We start from the raw sequence: 19,595 nt of genomic DNA on the forward strand, positions 1-19,595 counted from the left end.
GAATTGACAGTTTAGTTTGAAGTTGATGTGACAAAGACAAATGACAGCTGACAGCATGACAAGCACAGGTGATACGTTATAAACCACAGATTATTTATTACTAAATAATTCGTTTTATGTATTGACGTAGATGTAAAGTATTGCAATGTCAATAGAGATTGTGACGACCTCATGACCAGGTTTCTATATTAAACAATTTTAACTTTATAAGACTGGAATCATAGACCATTTAAAAACAGATCTTTCAAGGAGTAGTGCAAAAAGGGTTAACAATATATATACATATAATACTTTGTGAAAGGTTAATAAAACATCCTATTCTATATTGTAGGTACGTTTTTGAAATCTGAAATCATTCCAAATTTTGTTATCATAATAAATTACATTAGAATGGCCACAAGTCCAATTTTGTCTTTTTCCTTACCAACATATTTGTTATTAGACAAGTATACCGTTTTCGAATCTTATCTCTCACAACTCACCCCTGTAACCAGAGGGGCAGGCAAAGACCACGGACCACTTTTCGTCATTCCGAGATTATTCCCGGTCCGTGGTCACGTTCCTATGAACGTGGCGTGTGGCGAGTCGCGTCGCCGCCTTTTCCTCCCAGGAATACACATGTCGTTGAAATTTCTTTGCTGATATGTGCAGGTTGCATAATCATGTTTTTCTTCACCGTGAGAAACGTTGGATAAATACACATGTATAAATCGAAAATCGAAAAACACATGGAGGATTTCGAATCCAGCTCCTGCAGATTACAAGTCAAGTTCTTAACCCTTGAGCTACCAACGCTCTCTTACTTGTATTATAACCACCTTCGAATCTTATCTTCTTACTTGTAAATTCGAATGTTAACATGTATGGACGGATGGATGTTTGTTACAAGGTATCTCCAAAACGGCTGCATGGATCACGCTGAAATTTGGAATAGTCTAAAACATACCTTGGTGGACCGCATAGGCTACTATTAAATTTTTCAATTACATGTCAGAAAGATTTTATTACATTTTAAACAGCGCCATCTATCGAGCTCTTATCAAATCATCAAGCTTGATGACTTGACTCATGCGTCATCATACTTTGTTGGCACGATCATGCCAAAACACCCGATAGATGTCAGAACACCTGCTAAGTTAATTATAAACAGTGTGAGCAGAACAAACCGATCTAAGTTGCACACGTTAAAGAGAGATGGCAAATGTCACCACTACATTGGTAAGTTACAACCACATCGAATTTTCTATTACAAGACGTAACAAGAAAAGAGAAGTTGTAAAACAACAACTTTGTTCGCCGCTCGCGCTTGCTTTTCTATCAGATGTAAAATGGACGAGCGGTCGTGTTGTTGTGCGCTCGCGAACTCCGCGTGTTTGTTGTAAAATCGATGTTTATTTTGACGTGAATACGAATATTGTTTACGCGATCATTCGACTACTTCGGAGTACGGTTACCGAAGGAGATTGTGTTGTGCATGTGTTTTATTTGACGCTTACGCTCACTTTACTTGCAGTGATTTTGCTGATAGCTCACTCACCGGTGGGTGCACGCGTGAAAAACTACGTGTTCGTTTAATAAAAAGCGAATATTCCTTAAGTGATTGTGTTTTGGTACCATCATGCTGTGCACGGTGACATAGTGAACGTTAAGTTGACCCTGACCTCTGACAATCATGTCTGGGCGATCGGATTGCAGGAAATTTGCACCGAACATCTTCAATAAAAGCAAGTGCACTAATTGCTTCCGCCAGAAGGAGGAGCATAGTGCCGAGGCCTTGGAATCTAATCGGGTGAGTTTTTTTTTCAAATACCGACCAAAATCCAAAACACCAAAACGACTTCTAATCATTATACATGATTTGTCTGTGTTGTGCTTGCATGTGTGAGTAGGCTCGCCAGTGTTTAAGTGTTGATCTAACGGAATACTTGATGCCAAAAAGTATAGAACAATGTGGGTAGGTAGGTACCACTTTTTGTAATGAACTTATATCCGTATGTTGACTGAGAGCATGAATGTATTTCACATTAAGTACACACATATAAATTATATTACTTTAAAATTACATCAAGTAGCTGCTTAATTTAAATTTAAAGATAAATAATCTTATAAACGTATGTTTGGGTATAAAAATCTTTTTTGCATAAACCTACAGAGTTAAAGTCTAAAGTGTTACAGTATTAATTTTACACACAACTATTCATCAAATATATTTAACAAAAAAAAATGATTCATAGAACCGTTTTTATATTTTCTTGATTTAACAAAATTGGCGGCAAAATTAAAACGGTCGATATAATCATGTGTAGTACCATTGTTTTGGCGCCAGAAATTTCAAAGGCATTGAATGCTTAAAAATGCATGATAATATATTTTACTTCTTTGGCGCCATAAAGGCGGAAGGAAGGCATTAACAGGTTAAAAATGTATCATGATCAACGGTTTCGGTGTCATGAAAGCGGAAAACACCAACGGGTTTAAAAATAAAAAAAACGGTGTGTGACGAAATAGTTATTTTAATTTATATATATGAAAATAAAAACTTATAATTGACGTGTAAAAAACTCTAGTAATTTTAATTTCTGATATTTTATTATTACCTGTATTTAAAATACCTGTTTCCGGTATATCTAAAATGCAAGTGTATTGACAGTGACACATGGATACGGTTGCCTTATTGACTCACTTAGGGATGTGACACTATTGGATTCCTGTCAAATATAGTGACAACACCTCGCAGATATTGTGTTATTTATATTAATTAAACTACAGTGTTATTCAAAGTCAAACTATTGCATAAACAGCAGCGGTAGACATACATTTGATGTTTTTACGTAATTAAACTTTTAACACCTTTATATTTATCGGTAGTTGTAAAATAATTCCGTAATCTCCAGTTAAGAAACACTTGACAGCACTATTTCTGTCTTCTATTAAAAAAAATGAAGTAACTGTTCATACCAGGACTTCCTTACATGTGATCTTGCTTAGACTAACTCGTAGCCGTATAAAAACATAGACGCACGATATGGCTAGAGGGAACATTGATGTATTCTGTCATCCAGTTCTCCGGGACTCAATATTTACACACGTGATTGCTACGACTTATTTAACTTTTCATTTTGAAATCAGAATATCGTACAATAACTTAATGGTCTTACTTGAAATATCTTTTTGTTTTTAATCTTTGTTTTTCCTTATATAACTAGTTTTTTTTTTGACGTTTTACATTTAGTTGTAAGAATTAACAGTTGGTTTCTGAGACCTGTATAAAACATATGGTTATCACTGTCAAAATAAAACGAAGAATTATTTTATGATTTAAACGGAGACCTTGAACGTATTTACTACTTATTCCTTGATTCTTAAGTAATATTATTTTAATTTGACGCTAATTAAATGAGTAAACACTGTCACAAGGTACACGGAAACAGCGACATGTGTGAACATACACGTTATCAATGTTAGATAATTATACTGATAAGATAACCGTGCGATGACGTACATAAAGACTTATTTATTAACTATATACTTATCAACGAAATTACAAAAAACAAGCTTTCACTACTGTATTACACAAATAGCGCTATTGGATTTAGATAAACAGTAATCATATAGTAGATAGCGGATGTCTACGACTTGGTTCGCGTAGAATTAAAAAATCGAATATTAAATATGGCCTATGTACCTAGGGATAGTGTAGCATCGCAACAAGGAAAGAATTTTTCAAATCGGTTTAGAAATGTCGTAGCCTATTCAATGCAAAGAAATACACAACCAAATCTTTCATCTTTATAATATTAATATAATATTTTAAAACTTTAATTATAATTAAAGGTTTAAAATATTATAAATTCTATGGCATTCTTTATAACAAATATAGTTTATATATAAATTTAAATAATTACGAGTTATGTGTATGTTTTATTATATAATCTTTTGTATATAACTGATAAATATTAATCACGATTAATGTCAGTAGCTGATATTTATAAAAACTCAAATCATAATATTCAACCGCTTTATAAAACTGTCAACGATCGAATCGAGTGAGTGCAGGAGTTAAATTTCACATACATGTGAGAAAGTTAAATACTTAGGTACACAATATTGTACCTTATTGATATGGAATTGAGTATCTTTTTGTACATCTTAAGTAATTTATTTGTTTATTTAAATATCAATCAATATCTGCTTTAGTGAGTATTAAATATATTGAAGTTTATTAGAGTATAAGGTTTCATTAATGTTTTAGTATATATTAATATGATCTATTCAAGATACCTATAGTAAAAATTACCCATTATTTTTTCTTTAAAGGTTATTTGTAACATTAGAAAGATCTTGATGGCCTAATCACCCTTAACTTAGGGTAGACTCCGAGCCCCTCGGTAGGGACGTATAGAGAGCTGATGATGAGATGAGAAAGATCTTTTATTAAATCAGATTAATAACCACTTATCAGACGGTATCGTGGGTCAAGCGTTAATCTATTTGTTCTGTTATTTGTTATTAGATTAAAAACAGGTGTTGTAGAATAAATATAAGATCTTAAATATGAAGTCATTATTTTTTGGTTGACAAAAATCCTGTAAAATGGTCACAATATTTTTTACAAGTAAAATACGAGTCGTTTTGCTAATGAATGGTCAACGCGGGATGAAGGGAGTGGGGCGGGGAGTAGGTAAATGTCATTGCGGCTTTTTATGAATAGAATCAGGGAAAAATTTGCGCACATTGGTATTAATTGCAATCGACCAATACTTTGGTTAATGAGGTTATTTTTTTATATATTTATTTGCATTGTTTTTATTTTTTAAATATGATTAGTATATAATATTTAAATATAATAATATTTATAATCGTGTATAAAAAATCAGTAAAAAAAGTGTGTTCTTTTTCAAAATAAAGGTTCCGTTTTTCCTATGAGGTACGGAACTCTAAAAAGGTTCTTGACAGACAGATGGACGGACAACAAAGTGATCCTTTAAGGTTTCCGTTTTTTTCCTATGAGGTACGGAACTCTAAAATGCTTGTAAATTTGTAACATACTAAAAACTGTGAATCAGCGATCGATGTAAATGTACTTTATAATGAGGTAATAAGTCGTGGTGTTAATGTTCGCGGATTATTTCGTTATAAACATATATATGAACCACCTGTTACAATAAAACGGTAAGTAACCCTGTTGAGGCCAGTTTACAATGGTCTTATTCAATATAATACAAAACAGAGCAAACTACGACTTACTTTTTAATTCTAAAGGTTTAAGTAATATATAGATTTCAAATGGCTATTAGAGTAAATTATTTATTTATTAACTCTTATTGCTATTACTAAGTATATAAAGACATGATTAAAAACTAATTCACATAGCAAAGGTGGCCTTATCACTATAAGCGATCTCTTCCAGGCAACCCAGTTAATTACCAGACAATTAGTAACGCAGAATATCAGCTTTATAGCTATTTGTTTTGATTTTAAAATTTAATTAAGTACCCTAAAAGCGTGTAAGTGTGTGTGTGTGAGAGAGAGAGAGAGAGAGTGGTCTTTTAACAGTGAAACTCACACGAACTTGTATTTGAACCATCTACGTTGATACTCAATATGGTCCTTCGTCACGCTTACGTAATAATTAGTATGAATGGTGATTAAATAATATCTGTTACTATACTGTTTGCTTTTAATATAATAAATATTCATAATTTATTTCTAGAAAATTCACACTTTTAGCTAATCAGAAGCATTTCATTGAAACCGATTCAGTTGGTTATAAAACTTTACTTTTTACGATTCTTAGGAGTGTGGAAAGAATTGTTTTTTTTTTATTTCATAAGGTGGCAAACAAGCGAGCGGCCACCTGAAATCGCTGAAATAGCGAAGTTACCGTTGCCCATAGACACGCAATTGCATATGCGTTGCCTACCTTTAATCGATGGAGGAGAGGATGCACAGAAAGAAAATATTTTCCCTTCCAATGCATCCTCTCATCCGGAAAGACCACTTCCACTTCCCATCCTTTCCTTATAAGAAAAAGGGTGGGAAGGGAATGAGGAGTAAATTAGGCCTCCAAATTGAAAAGGCGGTTATTAATTCGTCTTTTTTTTTAAACGAAAATGTTAATTTAATCCAATTTTGGTCCTTAAAACTATGTCTATTAAACAAAGATTTATCATATTCCACGAACAACTACATATTACTTTTTAATTTTAACGATTATTGCATTGGATAAACTTGTTTTAAAAAGTTGTTATCAAATAAATCACCTTGTTTATAGATTGAAAAGTTGATGAATGTTTCGCAATATAAATATGCGCAATGATAATACATCGCGTTTATAATATCGTTCGATTAAAGATAGATTATAAATCATTCGTAAGATATGTAACATAAAACAATACAGAATAATATTTTCGTCTTCATGTTTGGCTGATGAGTATTTCTTCGTTAGCAGAGATTAATAGGGGATAAGGTAAGCGGAGGAACTGTTTCCCCTTGCAATTGACAGAACCAAATATTCCAAGTAAGCGGCCAACGTTCAAGACTGAAGAGGCAGTAGAAGAAGAGATTAATAAGAAATGTCTTAACTAGACTAAAACTAAAAACGATGTAAACCTAAATTTAAATTAAAACGTTTAAATTACCAAAACCATTGTATTTTCTATTTACATAAATAGACAATTCTGTTTGTGTACCTACTCTTGTCATCTCTTTAACTTAACATCCACACAATTTAGCACAAAACCTTTCAATTTGACTACATGACGAGATGTCAAAGCCAAGGCTAACCTAAGCGACACCGTTGCATATTTACTAATTTTCTGTCAAACTCAATTTAGACCTTAAGCCCTTTTAATAAAGCTTTAAATTAACGTTGCCCGAGAGATATGAGAGCTATTTATAACAATACGGAAACGTCAATGCCTCAAATGGCTCCGTTCGGACAATTATCTTGACAAATGCTCCACTAACGAAGCGCCATGTTGGATGCGCGCACGCGAGGTGATGCGCCGAATGGGAAGCTAACGATGGCCACAAAGACCAACCTGACTGTAACCGGACACTAAATACATGCTAATTTTTTTTACTAACCTCTGCCTATGCGGTGAAAGTTTGGTTATTAGACATAGTGTCTTCGTGCTGTGTGATTTAGCGTTAAATATGCACGTCATGCCGCTCAATCTCGTTGATGTACCGACTACGACGGGGACGTGGTGAATGTTGACTTTTTTTTTGTTATGTCCGAGAGACACGCTTGTGCTAGTGAGTGAAATTGAATTCAATGGGTTTCGGTACTGATGGAATGCTATTGAATGTTACGTTTGAATCTTCAATATGCCGGCAGGAACGGTTTATACATTGGTTATGTTAACTACATTAAAAATATTCTAATCGACGTGTTTAAAATAGTTCGTTTTAATTTTTTACTCCCAGTTGCCCGCGACTCCGTCCGCGAGGAATTAAAATAGAAACTTAATTAGTAGCCTATGTGTTCTTCCAGGCTATGTTCTACATCTATGCCAAATTTCAACGAAATCCATGCTGCCGTTCTGGAGATACTTTCAAACAAACATCCATCCATCCAAACATTCGCATATATAATATTAGTAAGATAGTTTATGATAGTATTTTGTTAAAGTTGTTGATTAAAACAAATGTGGCATAAAGTCAAATATTATTATACCTTGTTGGTTATATGGTCGATTGCTCTGCTTATTATAAAAATTGCTTTGCGCAGTGCGCAAGTAATGCGAGAATAATAATTAGTTTTCCCCACTATCATCAGTTAGTGGGGCGCACACATGTGTTTGTTTAATAATATTTTATCTACCCAAACAGGTTTAATGTTTTCGTTGCGGCCGAAGCAAATGCACACTTTTGCGGTTAACGCGTAAGCGCAGCTCCAAACATACATTTAGTACTCTGACACACATTTCGCCACGTTCCCTCCTCGCTAACAATTCAACATCAAATTAACGTTCATTCTTTGTAACTTTCGACACCTTATTTTATTTAGAGCTACACTCGACAGCTGGGACAGCACTCCATTAAGACGGAGCAATTGAAGACTGTTTCGAACTCGGTCGCTAATTTTCTCAAGCCCTCATATACCTTAAAGGGTGTCATAAATCAATCTGACAAGCAACTGGTATTCACTGTTTAAAGTAAATATTGATTCTTAAGTTGCGTTCGTGTCAACTTAGATTTGACATTTGATTTGTGCAGTCTCCAACATAGATGAAGTTTTTGAAATTAAAAAGGATTAGATGTAGAGATGAGTTCCAACAATTGGCCAGTGAAAGAGGATATCTGTGTGTGTTTCTCTGTCATCTCTGTTTGCTTGTGATAAAGGGATTCGGATAAGAGTAGGGGGGTCTTTTAAGAATGGTCGGGTCAATCTCGTATTGCAGCATAAAAAGGAGTGCGTGAGGAATGCGCCAGGTGCAACGGCCGTCGCCCCGTCCCCGAGCCCCGACACACAGTTTTGTTTGCGCCTAACGCTTTATTGTTGAGGTAGATGGTTCTATTTTTGAAACTACCATAGATAAGTAGGATTCTTGTTATCTAACTATTCTCTTATCGGTAGTGTTCTGTTATTATTCAATTAACATTCTTAATAGGGATAGTATAATGCCTATTTTATGTACAATACTCGAATTTTTTGTAGGTATCCTGTTGGCCGATCATTCATTTCAAGATAACACGAACGTGGAATATAGGATGTTTTTAAAATCAATATCCTTCCTTCCTTCTAAGTTCCAAAACGGTACAGGTACATAAAATGATAAAGATCACATCGACACAGTTCGCGTGTGGAGAGTATGAGACCGTTAGCACAACAATGGGCTGGCAGTGTTAAACAACGATATATGTCGTGGAAGTGAAATAGACACCGGCTAACAATTAAAGTCAACACCGCCGCAGCCGGCCTTCCATCGGCTGCTACTCGGAACTCCGTGACTGTAAACTAATACCTCGATGCAACTAAACTGTAACGATCCTGGCGTTTAATGTCAAACAAACGGAAATAAACATATCACATGTCCTTATGCTACTAGTCTGGTGTGACATTTTACCTATACTCCAAGGTCAGCATAGTTATGACGTGTATGAAGCAGTAATCTATATAATTGGATAGATTTGATTATGACCGGACAAATATGACCTTAACATATTTTAATGGACCTTAAATGACCTTAACATAAGTTTCGTTTAGAATATAGAGCGTAGAACTGTAACACTTGCAAAGTGATAATACTAAATAATTGTTGCTAGTTTTTGTCGTCTGCCGAGTCGCTAATTTGGACCGTAAACAGTTGTATTAGCTAATGCCCATGTATGGCAACGGTGGCCGTAACATGACATTAGGGTGGGTTCACAGGTGACGAATATTTAAGGTGCTGCCGTTCGCAATTCGCCAGATGAGGACGCACCCTAAGAACGCCGCGACTTATGCCGATGGTTTATTATGAGAAGCTCATCCACGGAAACGTGTTATTTGCGTATCTACCTCGTTTAGATGTCCTTTAATTATATTTCCCTATAATAAATCCTACGCTATCAGGATTCAGTAATTGATATGCGATGATGTATCGATTTGCTTTGTAATTGTTTTGAAAAATGAGATCGGAGCGACAGTTTAGTATTTATGTTTCGATTAAATTCAATTAACGTAACATATCTTGTTTTTTTTATTTAACCCAACTGTTATTTTATTTATTGCCAGTATCCGATGAATTATTATTTTAAATTTTAAAACAATAAAAACAATTATAAATATTGTTTGGGTACACGGCCATAAACTCTGGTTATCACATCGAGTAAGAGGCCCTTGATCCACTTCTTACGTATGTAGGTGACGGAGGAAATGCACGTATTTGATAAGCTTGAACTTGCTTTATTTACTCGTTATGTTTGCACGCACAATACAAAACTTGAATAAACAACATAAGAGACATTCCACACTGAATTAGACGCGATTTTGAATGCGCATTGTAATCTTTGACCTTTCGATGTCCTTTTACGATAACTCGATATGCAAAGCAGTGTAGCGGTGACGTAATCATAAAATAATACGTTGGTTTTGAATCGTTTATTCACTGCTGTCGTCACGTCCAGAGAGACATATGTCTTGATAATCTCTTACACTGCGACGTGACTTTGTCCTATCGTAGTAACGAGTCGTATGCACTCTATGAACTCACGTTTTATTTAGGCTACAAAAAAATTTAAGTACACTGTTCTTTTTTAATCCTAGAAATATAATTATTTGTATTTTAATTGGTAAAAGCATGTGTTGTACCACTTAACAATGGTATCTAATGCGTGATGTTTGCGTATATCTCTCGGTCATGGGCTTGGCTGCGTTATCATTTTCATTGAAACGATTATCATAGATTAGAAATGTAAACATAATGTTTGCTCTTACGTGTTTATTACCGCAATGTACACTCAAGTCTCTGTAGAAGTACTATGTAATGAGCAACTTTTATTTGTTCTTTATTCTCATTCTTTTAGTCTCGCTGTTGTGTTGGGTCATAGTAAACATCTTAAACGATAATTTATGCGTCGAATTAAAGTTTACGAGCCGCCCTGTCTCCCATCTGAGCGCTGTCACATATCAAAATCACGTGGAAACCCGTTCTCACGACTGCACCTGTCAGATTAATTCCGGATACACGTCTATATGCTAGCTAAATGTTTTATGTGTCGAAAATAAACTAGCCGAGTGAACGAGTGTGAGCTCCCATAAGGGTCATAGATGGTTATAAAGACATCGCTAATGGCCGCATTAGTTGCGTACATAACGATTCACCGGCGGTTTTCGGACGTGCGGTATCCGAAGCTGCTACAACTTCATCCGAATGTGAGTAGCTCGCCTCGCCTCTCTAGTCGCTAACGAGTTTTTATTTACTTACGTTATCTGGTAAACGTTTTATGAGTCACGATGCGTTTTATGCGCTTGCATATTCATGACGCGGGCGACAGTATCGCCGATCGTGGCGCCCAGATAAAGTTGATTCTAATTAAAACGTTAAAAAAGACAATTTGTTTGATTTTCAGTTGGGGACATTGAGACTGTTGCTTCGGCTTTGTATGACTCGCGTGCGTTTAATTGGCGTATTTTAGTAATCCTCCGCGAGTCGAGATCGTGTTCGGAATGTCAACTCTCTACTCGCATGGCCTTCGCGGCAACGGATCGTGATTTCACCTGCTTTTGCTTTGAATCTCGAAAATCTTACTGCATGATTAGTTAGATATCTAAACATATTAAACCTGCTTTGAATTTAAAATCAGTTTGCAGTTTCAAGACCTTAGGTTACTGTTAACCGAAATGTAATTCTATTTACGCATTGCTCGCAGGGCTGGTGCTTTCTTTACATCGTTTCTAGTGTAACATTAGTCCATCAGAAAGCGGCGTCCGGTTCCACGCGATCGACTCGAACGCGAACCACCGTTAAAATATGCGACCAATAAAATTGTAACCGCGCTCGCCGACGCCGTTTCAGTAATTGCGTGTTAATACCCCCACTAGCAAACCTACGACTACAACCGTGTTTTCATAGACATATTTATAAATCGATTAATCTGAGCGAGAGTCGACTATCGTATTTCCGACACATACAAAGTCTAGTGCTAACGTTGACTTTCCACGACGCTGTTTTGTCGGTGTCATTTGTAAGTAAACAAGTCAATCAGCGGCTCCAGTGAGATGCTTACTTAACGGTTCCGGATTGTTCCGCCATGTTTTTGTAGCTCCAACTTTTTCGCTTTTTAAAAGTTAAGAATAGACAGCAAATCTTAAAATAAAAAAGCGGAAGATGTCTTTAAGAAGTTTATCAGAGAAACTGGGAATGTCTGAAATGATAAACCAAATTCTTTATGATTCTAGAAAGATGTTTTCTACTTATCTTTGACTGCAGGTCTGTTGTTTAAATGTATTCAAACTGTTATATGCAGTAAACTTTGTTTTAGTTTACGTGAGATTTAAATCATTAGCAATGCTATTTATTGTTTGGTCCGTCCGTGAGATATCGGTTTGGAAAAATGCTCCTCTTGTATTCATGTCGGCACGCACGGGCGCATCTTTGTTTTATAAAGCTTTGCATGAATGCATTTTAAACCTGGTCATAATAAAAGAACGATTCTTTTGAAGAATTCTGTTTATTTCCTTCAGAGTTACTTAACGTTTCTCATAAATCATTAGTTGTAAACTTTATCGTTACTTAAAAAAACAATTTCACTTACCTATTCTTAATGTATTCAATTATACAATTAATCGTTAAATTCTTTGAATGCCACATTGAATACAGTAAAATTAGCGTGAATACGGAGATTAGTCTATTTTTTTAACGAGACTTGCCTGTATTTGTTGTACTATGAGTATTTTGTGATTTGGCTTATAGACTATCGTAACAATACGGGTAACGTAACTTTTTAAATGTTACATTTTAATGTGTCGCATCAAATGCGGTGAATAATGAATTTCTTCAAAGTTATAATTACATTCGTAGCACTTAATGACACCGGGAAATAAACAAGTTTACAAAGACGAGTCGAGCTCCAAGAGGGACGAACGTGTAAGCGATAATTAAGTCCCGAGACAGGAGTTCATGATCTAAGATTCACAATTTTGTAACCTAATTCACACAAGGGATATTCTAAACCATGCTGTAAAATAATGACACATAAATTGCTATTTTATTAACGTGTATTTTATTAAAAATATTTATTGCATTTAGGACAATGAAATGCCAGTAATATAGATTCAAAATTACTTAAAAAGTGCTATTATTTGAACTGATTTGAGATTGAAAATGAAATAATAATGAGAGTATTAGGATATTTGTGTTTGGTTTGTGCAGACCCTAAGGCACAGGCGAGCAATATACATTAAGATTGTATACTATTAAGGGTCTGATGTGGTCTGGCGTGTTGGCGCCGCAGCCGCTGCTGAGGACTGGCTGGGAACGTTTAATTAAGCAGTAATTTACTGCTAACTGGTGTACTGAATGGAGTTAGTTTAAGTTCGCGTACGCCCCAACTGGCCCTGAGGCGCTGTACTGAATATCAACTTCTATTGATTGATGTAAGCCTGCACGCCCGGTTTAAAACGAGGAAGTTTTTAAAGAGATAGTCTAATTTTAGTCTACCGCCTTGTTCCTCTTACATTTTTATTAACTATACGTTTAATATAAATTCGCCTGAAGCAATGCCGTAAGTAATAAATCGATTAGTTGTTGATAAGTAAGACATTTTTAAATTGATTGGATATGCATTAAAAATAAAGTCAAATTAAAGCTTACATTCTGACCCACATCAATATGTATTTTAGCTAATCTTAGCTTGTTATTCTAATTTATATATATAACGTTTGCTAAAGATGAAAAAATAAAGATGGATGGTAAAAGATTGATTAAAATCCTTTATAATAATAAATTCATCATCAACTCACTATACGTCCCCCACCGAGGGGCTCGGAACCTACCCTAAGTTAAGGGTGATTAGGTCATAGTCAACCACGCTGGCCAAGTGCGGGTTGGTTGACTACACACATATCTTTGAATTTCTTCTCAGACATGTACAGGTTGCATCACGATATTTTCCTTCATCGTAAGAATGTCGTATAAATGTACATATGTAAATCGGAAATAGAAAAACACATTGGTACATGGCGGGATTCGAACCTAGGACCTGCAGATTGCAAGTCAAGTGCTTGACCCCTGAGCCACCGACGCTCTAAAATTACATAACAAAATTATTTTACAAAATGGAAATTTCAATTGTAATCTTTATTAAATATATCAATGTTTAAAATGAGATAGTGCATAAAGTTTATCGGAAATGAACGCGATAAATTCGTATTTATTACAAGTTTGTTTATTACCGGTTATGGCTGATCTTATTTACAATTACTCCGTTAAATTGACGCTCTTATATTATTACAAGCTCTGCGCTAAATAAACTTCCGTTTAAGTTTCGTATTGCAATAACCGTACCAAGTTTCACTGCGTGACTCATTCTTTGAGTGCAATTAATCTTTTTTAATGTACATCTTTCAATACCACCAGATAGACAACCTACAAGGATAGGAATAGCAAACTAAAGACACGCGTCTTATTAACGGCAATAAATATGCTCTAGGAAAAAGTTTACGTCCCGGAGGCCTAATTTGGTCCTTTTTCCCCTCCCACCCTTTTTCTAATAAGGAATGGATGGGAAGTGGAAGTGGACATTCCGGATGAGAGGATGCATGGGAAGGGAAAATATTTTCTTTATGTGCATCCTCTCCTCCGTCGATTAAATGTAGGCAACGTATATGCAATTGCGTATGTCTATGGGCAACACTGACTTCGCTATTTCAGCGATTTCAGGTGGCCGCTCGCTCGTTTGTCATTTTATGATATAAAAAAAAGTGTAAATTAAGTATTATTTAAGTAACAAACACTTATCTCGATGATGCTAAATATTCCCAATCATTAAAATCAAAATTCCATATTAATCTAGTAAAATGACAAAAATATATCGATTGCGAATAATCTTTGTCTATGAATTTTCCAGCAAATGATAACGTCAAATCAATTACGATAAAAAATATTTATACATACTTTTGGTCATAATTTTTCTACAATGCATCTAATATTATATTATTGCAGTATTAGAGTCGTCTAGTTGTTATAATTTTATATTAATAATCGTGCACAACGATAATTTCAAAAAATTATTTCACCTTAAATCATATTTATAAACAAACGCCATCTATCCAAATTAAAATGCATTAAAATCTGCACACTACGTCAAAATCAAAAGATAATTATTTTATCCGTAAAATAACGTACATAATATTTGAAAATAGAAACGTAATGATTAGCAAAATACATTCGTAAACATGATCAAAACGAAAGAAAAGTAATACTGGAATACCTGACTTTTATCGATGTAAGATATTAATACTTTAAATTCCGTATAAGAGTCCGTTTATCAGAGGCCTCATTGCGAATCCATTTAGCGTTGGTAATTCAAATGTAAGTGCATATTACCATAGTACAATGTTGCAACTTGCAACCATTCATTTCGACGTTTACTCTAACAAGTGCATAGTTTAAAAATACGTTAACCGCACTGACCGGTCACGATGACTTAATAAAGTAATAAACAGTCCAATGAATTGGTCTGGCCTGTGATTGCGTCCATTAGATGTTATAATGCGTTAGAGTGGATCGTTTTAATTAGAGCTCTAGTAAGTGGTAACACTATTATGCTAATAGAGTGAGAACTTAAAGCGTAGGAAATTACCGATTGTGATATATGTCGTGGAAACCGTAGCACGATGTAATGAAGTGTAATATTCCTTTAGCATCTTGTAAAATGTGTTTACTTCTACATAAAATTCTTGACTGGTTGTAATGTTTCAACTTTTAACTCGTTTTATAATTCAATATAGAAATGATTTCACAAAATAGTAATCTTTATACTTTAATTAAAAAAACTTTTATCACATTTTTCTTACACAATACTTACATTTTAAACTTATTAAAAATGACAACTGTCAAAATTTATTTGTTATTTTAAAAAAAAAATTCTTGCCGGCCAGTCCGTCTGAATGCGACCAACATAAAATAATTCTTAAATAAAATATAACCTCTTTGATGATTAACACATTAATTTGTCTTAAAATCGATTCTATAATCGAATAATCGAATGTTTTTGTATTTTGAATTTATTTTTCGAATTTACAATGAGTAATGTATAAATTCTTATAGATATTTTTGTAATTATAAATGTATGTATCATAGTTATTGTCCACATTGAAAGAACATTATTAAATAAACAATAATCACATCTCGTGAACACATTATTGTTATGAAAATGACGGCTTGATGACATAATTATTGAATACAATAATAATATTATTGTAATCTTATGATTATTAAACAGTACTATTGTGCCATCTTTATTATTTTGATATTTGACGTTACTTTAGTTTTTCACTGTTTCTCCTTCTTATGTTCTTATTTTAAACTGCTTTGACATAATCAACCTCTATACATGGATATGCTATAAGCCATGGTATTTTGTGCCTATTTGATTATAGGCATTTTGGCGCTGACGGTTGCGGTTGGTAGCGGTGGTGAGAATTCGAACTAATAACACAGAAATAAATGTACGGTAGCTGTGTCGTTTATTTTAATAAAATAAATAATATTCTATCAGCTGATCTTTAAGAAGCTGCAAATTGAATTACATACTAATATTGGGGATAATTTTAAGTCTTGTAAGTTCAGTGTTGAGGTGTTAAATCAGTGGAAACTTGTCCTAATGTAGTATCGCACGACTCAACTGAATTTGTCCTCGCATTCGCTTACGTAACACGTTCAGTGCACACTTGCAATGTTTATTTACTTTGTATATTTGCTTACGAGTTGCTTAATACATCCGTTGGTTAAATACAATAACGATTTGTATTTTTTTATTATCTTTCTGCATCGATGAGTTTAAAACAATGAGTTTCTTTTTCATGTATGTGAATATAAACATGGAAAAATTCACGTCAAATAAGTTTACATCAGATATTAACTGTTGGCTTCTGAGACACAAAATCTCAGTATGAAACATGTCGTCATTGCCGTCGTTTTCTTTAACAAAACACAGATAACAATTCGTTTGAATCGGGGGTTTTGGTATCAGAAACCCATGGTAAATGTAGCAAATATGCTTTAACGATAATTAATCTTATATTTATATTGAGGCATTGTATACTAAAATAATTGTTTTTAATGGCAATTAAATTTAATTACAAGCTATTACTGAGGTATAATTGGCAGTACTCGCCTCAGATCTGTTTAAAGAACTTCGACGTAGCTTTCCTGTTTCAACAACGTAATAACTTAAACTATTGTTCCACAAAATTAACAGACGTTTTACGAAAAATTGAGATCGCACTTAAAGCTATGTGGGGCAAGGTCGCGAATTGAATGGGGAATGAATTTGTCGTTGTCTTGTTGGTACTGAAATGTGTTCTACGCACACAGCAGCAATTATGATGGATTGGCTGTTGCGTGGGCTCCGAGCCGGTATGCTAATTCCACCACCAGCTTAGCTGCACTCGATTGTTCGTGTTAGAACATGCAAACTGGCAATTACAGCTTTCTTTTGTTTATTTAGCATTCTTTGAGCGGTTAAAAGCTAAGCGCATTCGGAGTTCAGCCAATTCGAAATCTGCTGTTAATTTTAACGATTATTTAGACCATGGAGATATAATATTACGTACGTGTTTTTATTATATTCAGTAGCGAAAAAGTGTAACTTAGTAACCGTATCCGCTTGGAATTAAAAACTTAGAAGTTATGTTCTACATCTATGCCAAATTTCATTGTGATTCATACAGCCGTTTTGGGTATAACTTGTGACAAACATCCATCCAAACATTCGCAATTATTATATTAGTAAGATACAGTTGTTAAAAATTATAGTGCAAATTTACAATAACATACCGGTTATTTTAAAGAAAATTAAATAAGTTCGTTTTATGTGGATACAATAAATTGGAACAGGAATGTCTTCGCCCAAAATTCAAATTACCGTTCGTGGTGTGGAAAGTAAAAAAGCGCGCCAAAAGTCATTGCCCCGCCTCGGGACCGATTTGATTAGATTACACCGTTGCCGCTGCTATGGCGAAGACGCGTGTACGTGTGTGTGACCATGTATGGAATACATACAAATATCAATTATATGTACGTAATTATATGTACCTATCGTTTACTTTTTGTGCAATGTCTTAACGTCAATCAACATTTTAGTTATTAAAAAATGGCGTTAAATTATTTTAGTCTGTTAGAAACTTAATACTTTTAGCAGATGCCTGATTTTTTTTTATTTATTTATTAGAATGTAATTCATAAAAGTTAATTTTTATATCACTGGCCATTTTGTCATTTTCTTTTCTTTAAGAATAATAAATAGTGTGTTTGCACTGTTTGGTTGGTAGCATTGAATTTACGATTCCTTTTTCAAAGTTTCAGTGAACGCATCCGTTACATTTCCATAACAAGACACAATGAGATGTAAACTCGATCGTTACCTGGTAACGTTTTACAATGATGTTGACGTTCGACGTGACGAAATACGATCGCGATGTATCCAAACATCGCGAACAATGGACACAGATTCCCTCGCTTTTGCACATTAACACGAAAAAATAACATTCAGATATAAAAAGACTAGGTTATGCCCGAGAATTTGTTCGAGTATTATTTAAAAAAAACCTTAGCCTATGCGCTTTTTCAGACAGTATTTTTTTTTTGCCAAATTTCATCAAGATGTTTAGCCGTTTTGGTTCCTTGCTGACAAACATCCATTCATCAACGCACTTTATAATATTAGTAAGAAGTAAGATTTCTAATTACTTTATTGTTTTAGTACGCTTTAGTTATGTATATAGCTACAGATTTCCACTGATCTCCATGTCCAAATGGAGTTCAACAATCAGATCAGACGATAAAAAGTAATTTAAAGACTTGCAAATCCTGGAATCCTTTTCTATTAAAGTCAAGATTGGCCACTGAGGATGTCCTCGTGCCTTACATAACCCTGCTTCCCCAAACAGGAAGGGTATCTCTAGAAGACCCCTAAAACCCGTTTGCAAAACAATTGGTATATTTTATGTGCCTTCACTGTCTAGGCTTGAATTAGACATTTGGAAGTGTGACATCTTATCGCCTTGTAAAGAAATTCGGCCTATTTAGTTACTCATCAACGGATGTTATTGTATACTTTGTTATGCGTTAAATGTTTGCATAAACTCTGACTTTAAAATCAACAAACAAACCGACAAAAGGAAACTTTACATCACGTAGCAACGGTAAATTAATCTTGATATAAATTAAGTACTCAATAAAGTGATAAAAACCTTTTAGTTATTAGTTATTTCCTTAATAAACTAATTGCTTTAGTTATGATGCAGAAAACATCCTAATTTGAAGTCTCTGTATTAGAAATAAAGAAGTTTATCGATTAATTTTATAGATGTCGTTAAAATGGTAAAAGCAATTGGTCGTTTGAGGTTCTGATAAGTTTCTTAAAGTTCCAATAAACTTTATTCTAGAGTAATTAAAGTCTTTATCAATATTTATGTAATCGTGATTTTACTAATATTATAAGCGCGAATGTTTAGATGGATTCTGTGAAGGGATCTCCAGAACAGCTGCACGAATTCTGCTGAAATTTGACATAGATGTAGAACACAGTCTGGTAGAACACATAGGCTTCTAATTACGTTTTTTTTTTTAATTCTGCGCGGACGAAGTCGCGGACGAGAGCCAGTTGTAATATGTTCGAAGAAACAATAATATAATGAACATAAAACACATATAAAAACATTGTTTTTTATCATATTATAATTTGTGTTAATTTAGTTTCCTTTGTTTTTTTTTAATTTTTCGTAATATGTTCATTCGATATACTTTTACTTTTGGAATTCTTATTGGAGTTAAAAAGGGTAATTATAAAGAACGTTTTGATGTTAATGAAATTTCACAGTTTATTTTGGCGCCAGTGTTCTTGAATGTTAATATACTTTTTTATATATATTGGTGATG

At 34.2% G+C, this 19,595-nt stretch overlaps 1 protein-coding gene across 1 annotated transcript in view; it reads left to right on the plus strand.

Annotated features, from left to right (window-relative positions):
* Positions 1-1,311: 1,311 nt before the first annotated feature.
* osp (myosin phosphatase Rho interacting protein outspread) overlaps positions 1,312-19,595 on the plus strand; it is a 204,176-nt gene continuing 185,892 nt past the window's right edge. Inside the window, exon 1 of the mRNA XM_013324908.1 lies at positions 1,312-1,789. Coding sequence (XP_013180362.1) covers positions 1,673-1,789 — 117 coding nt within the window. The 5' untranslated portion in view covers positions 1,312-1,672. The remainder of the gene's footprint in view (positions 1,790-19,595) is intronic.

This window comes from Papilio xuthus, unplaced genomic scaffold, assembly GCF_000836235.2.
Source record: "Papilio xuthus unplaced genomic scaffold, Pxut_1.1 DF824888.1, whole genome shotgun sequence".
NCBI classification, from domain to species: Eukaryota; Metazoa; Arthropoda; class Insecta; order Lepidoptera; family Papilionidae; genus Papilio; species Papilio xuthus.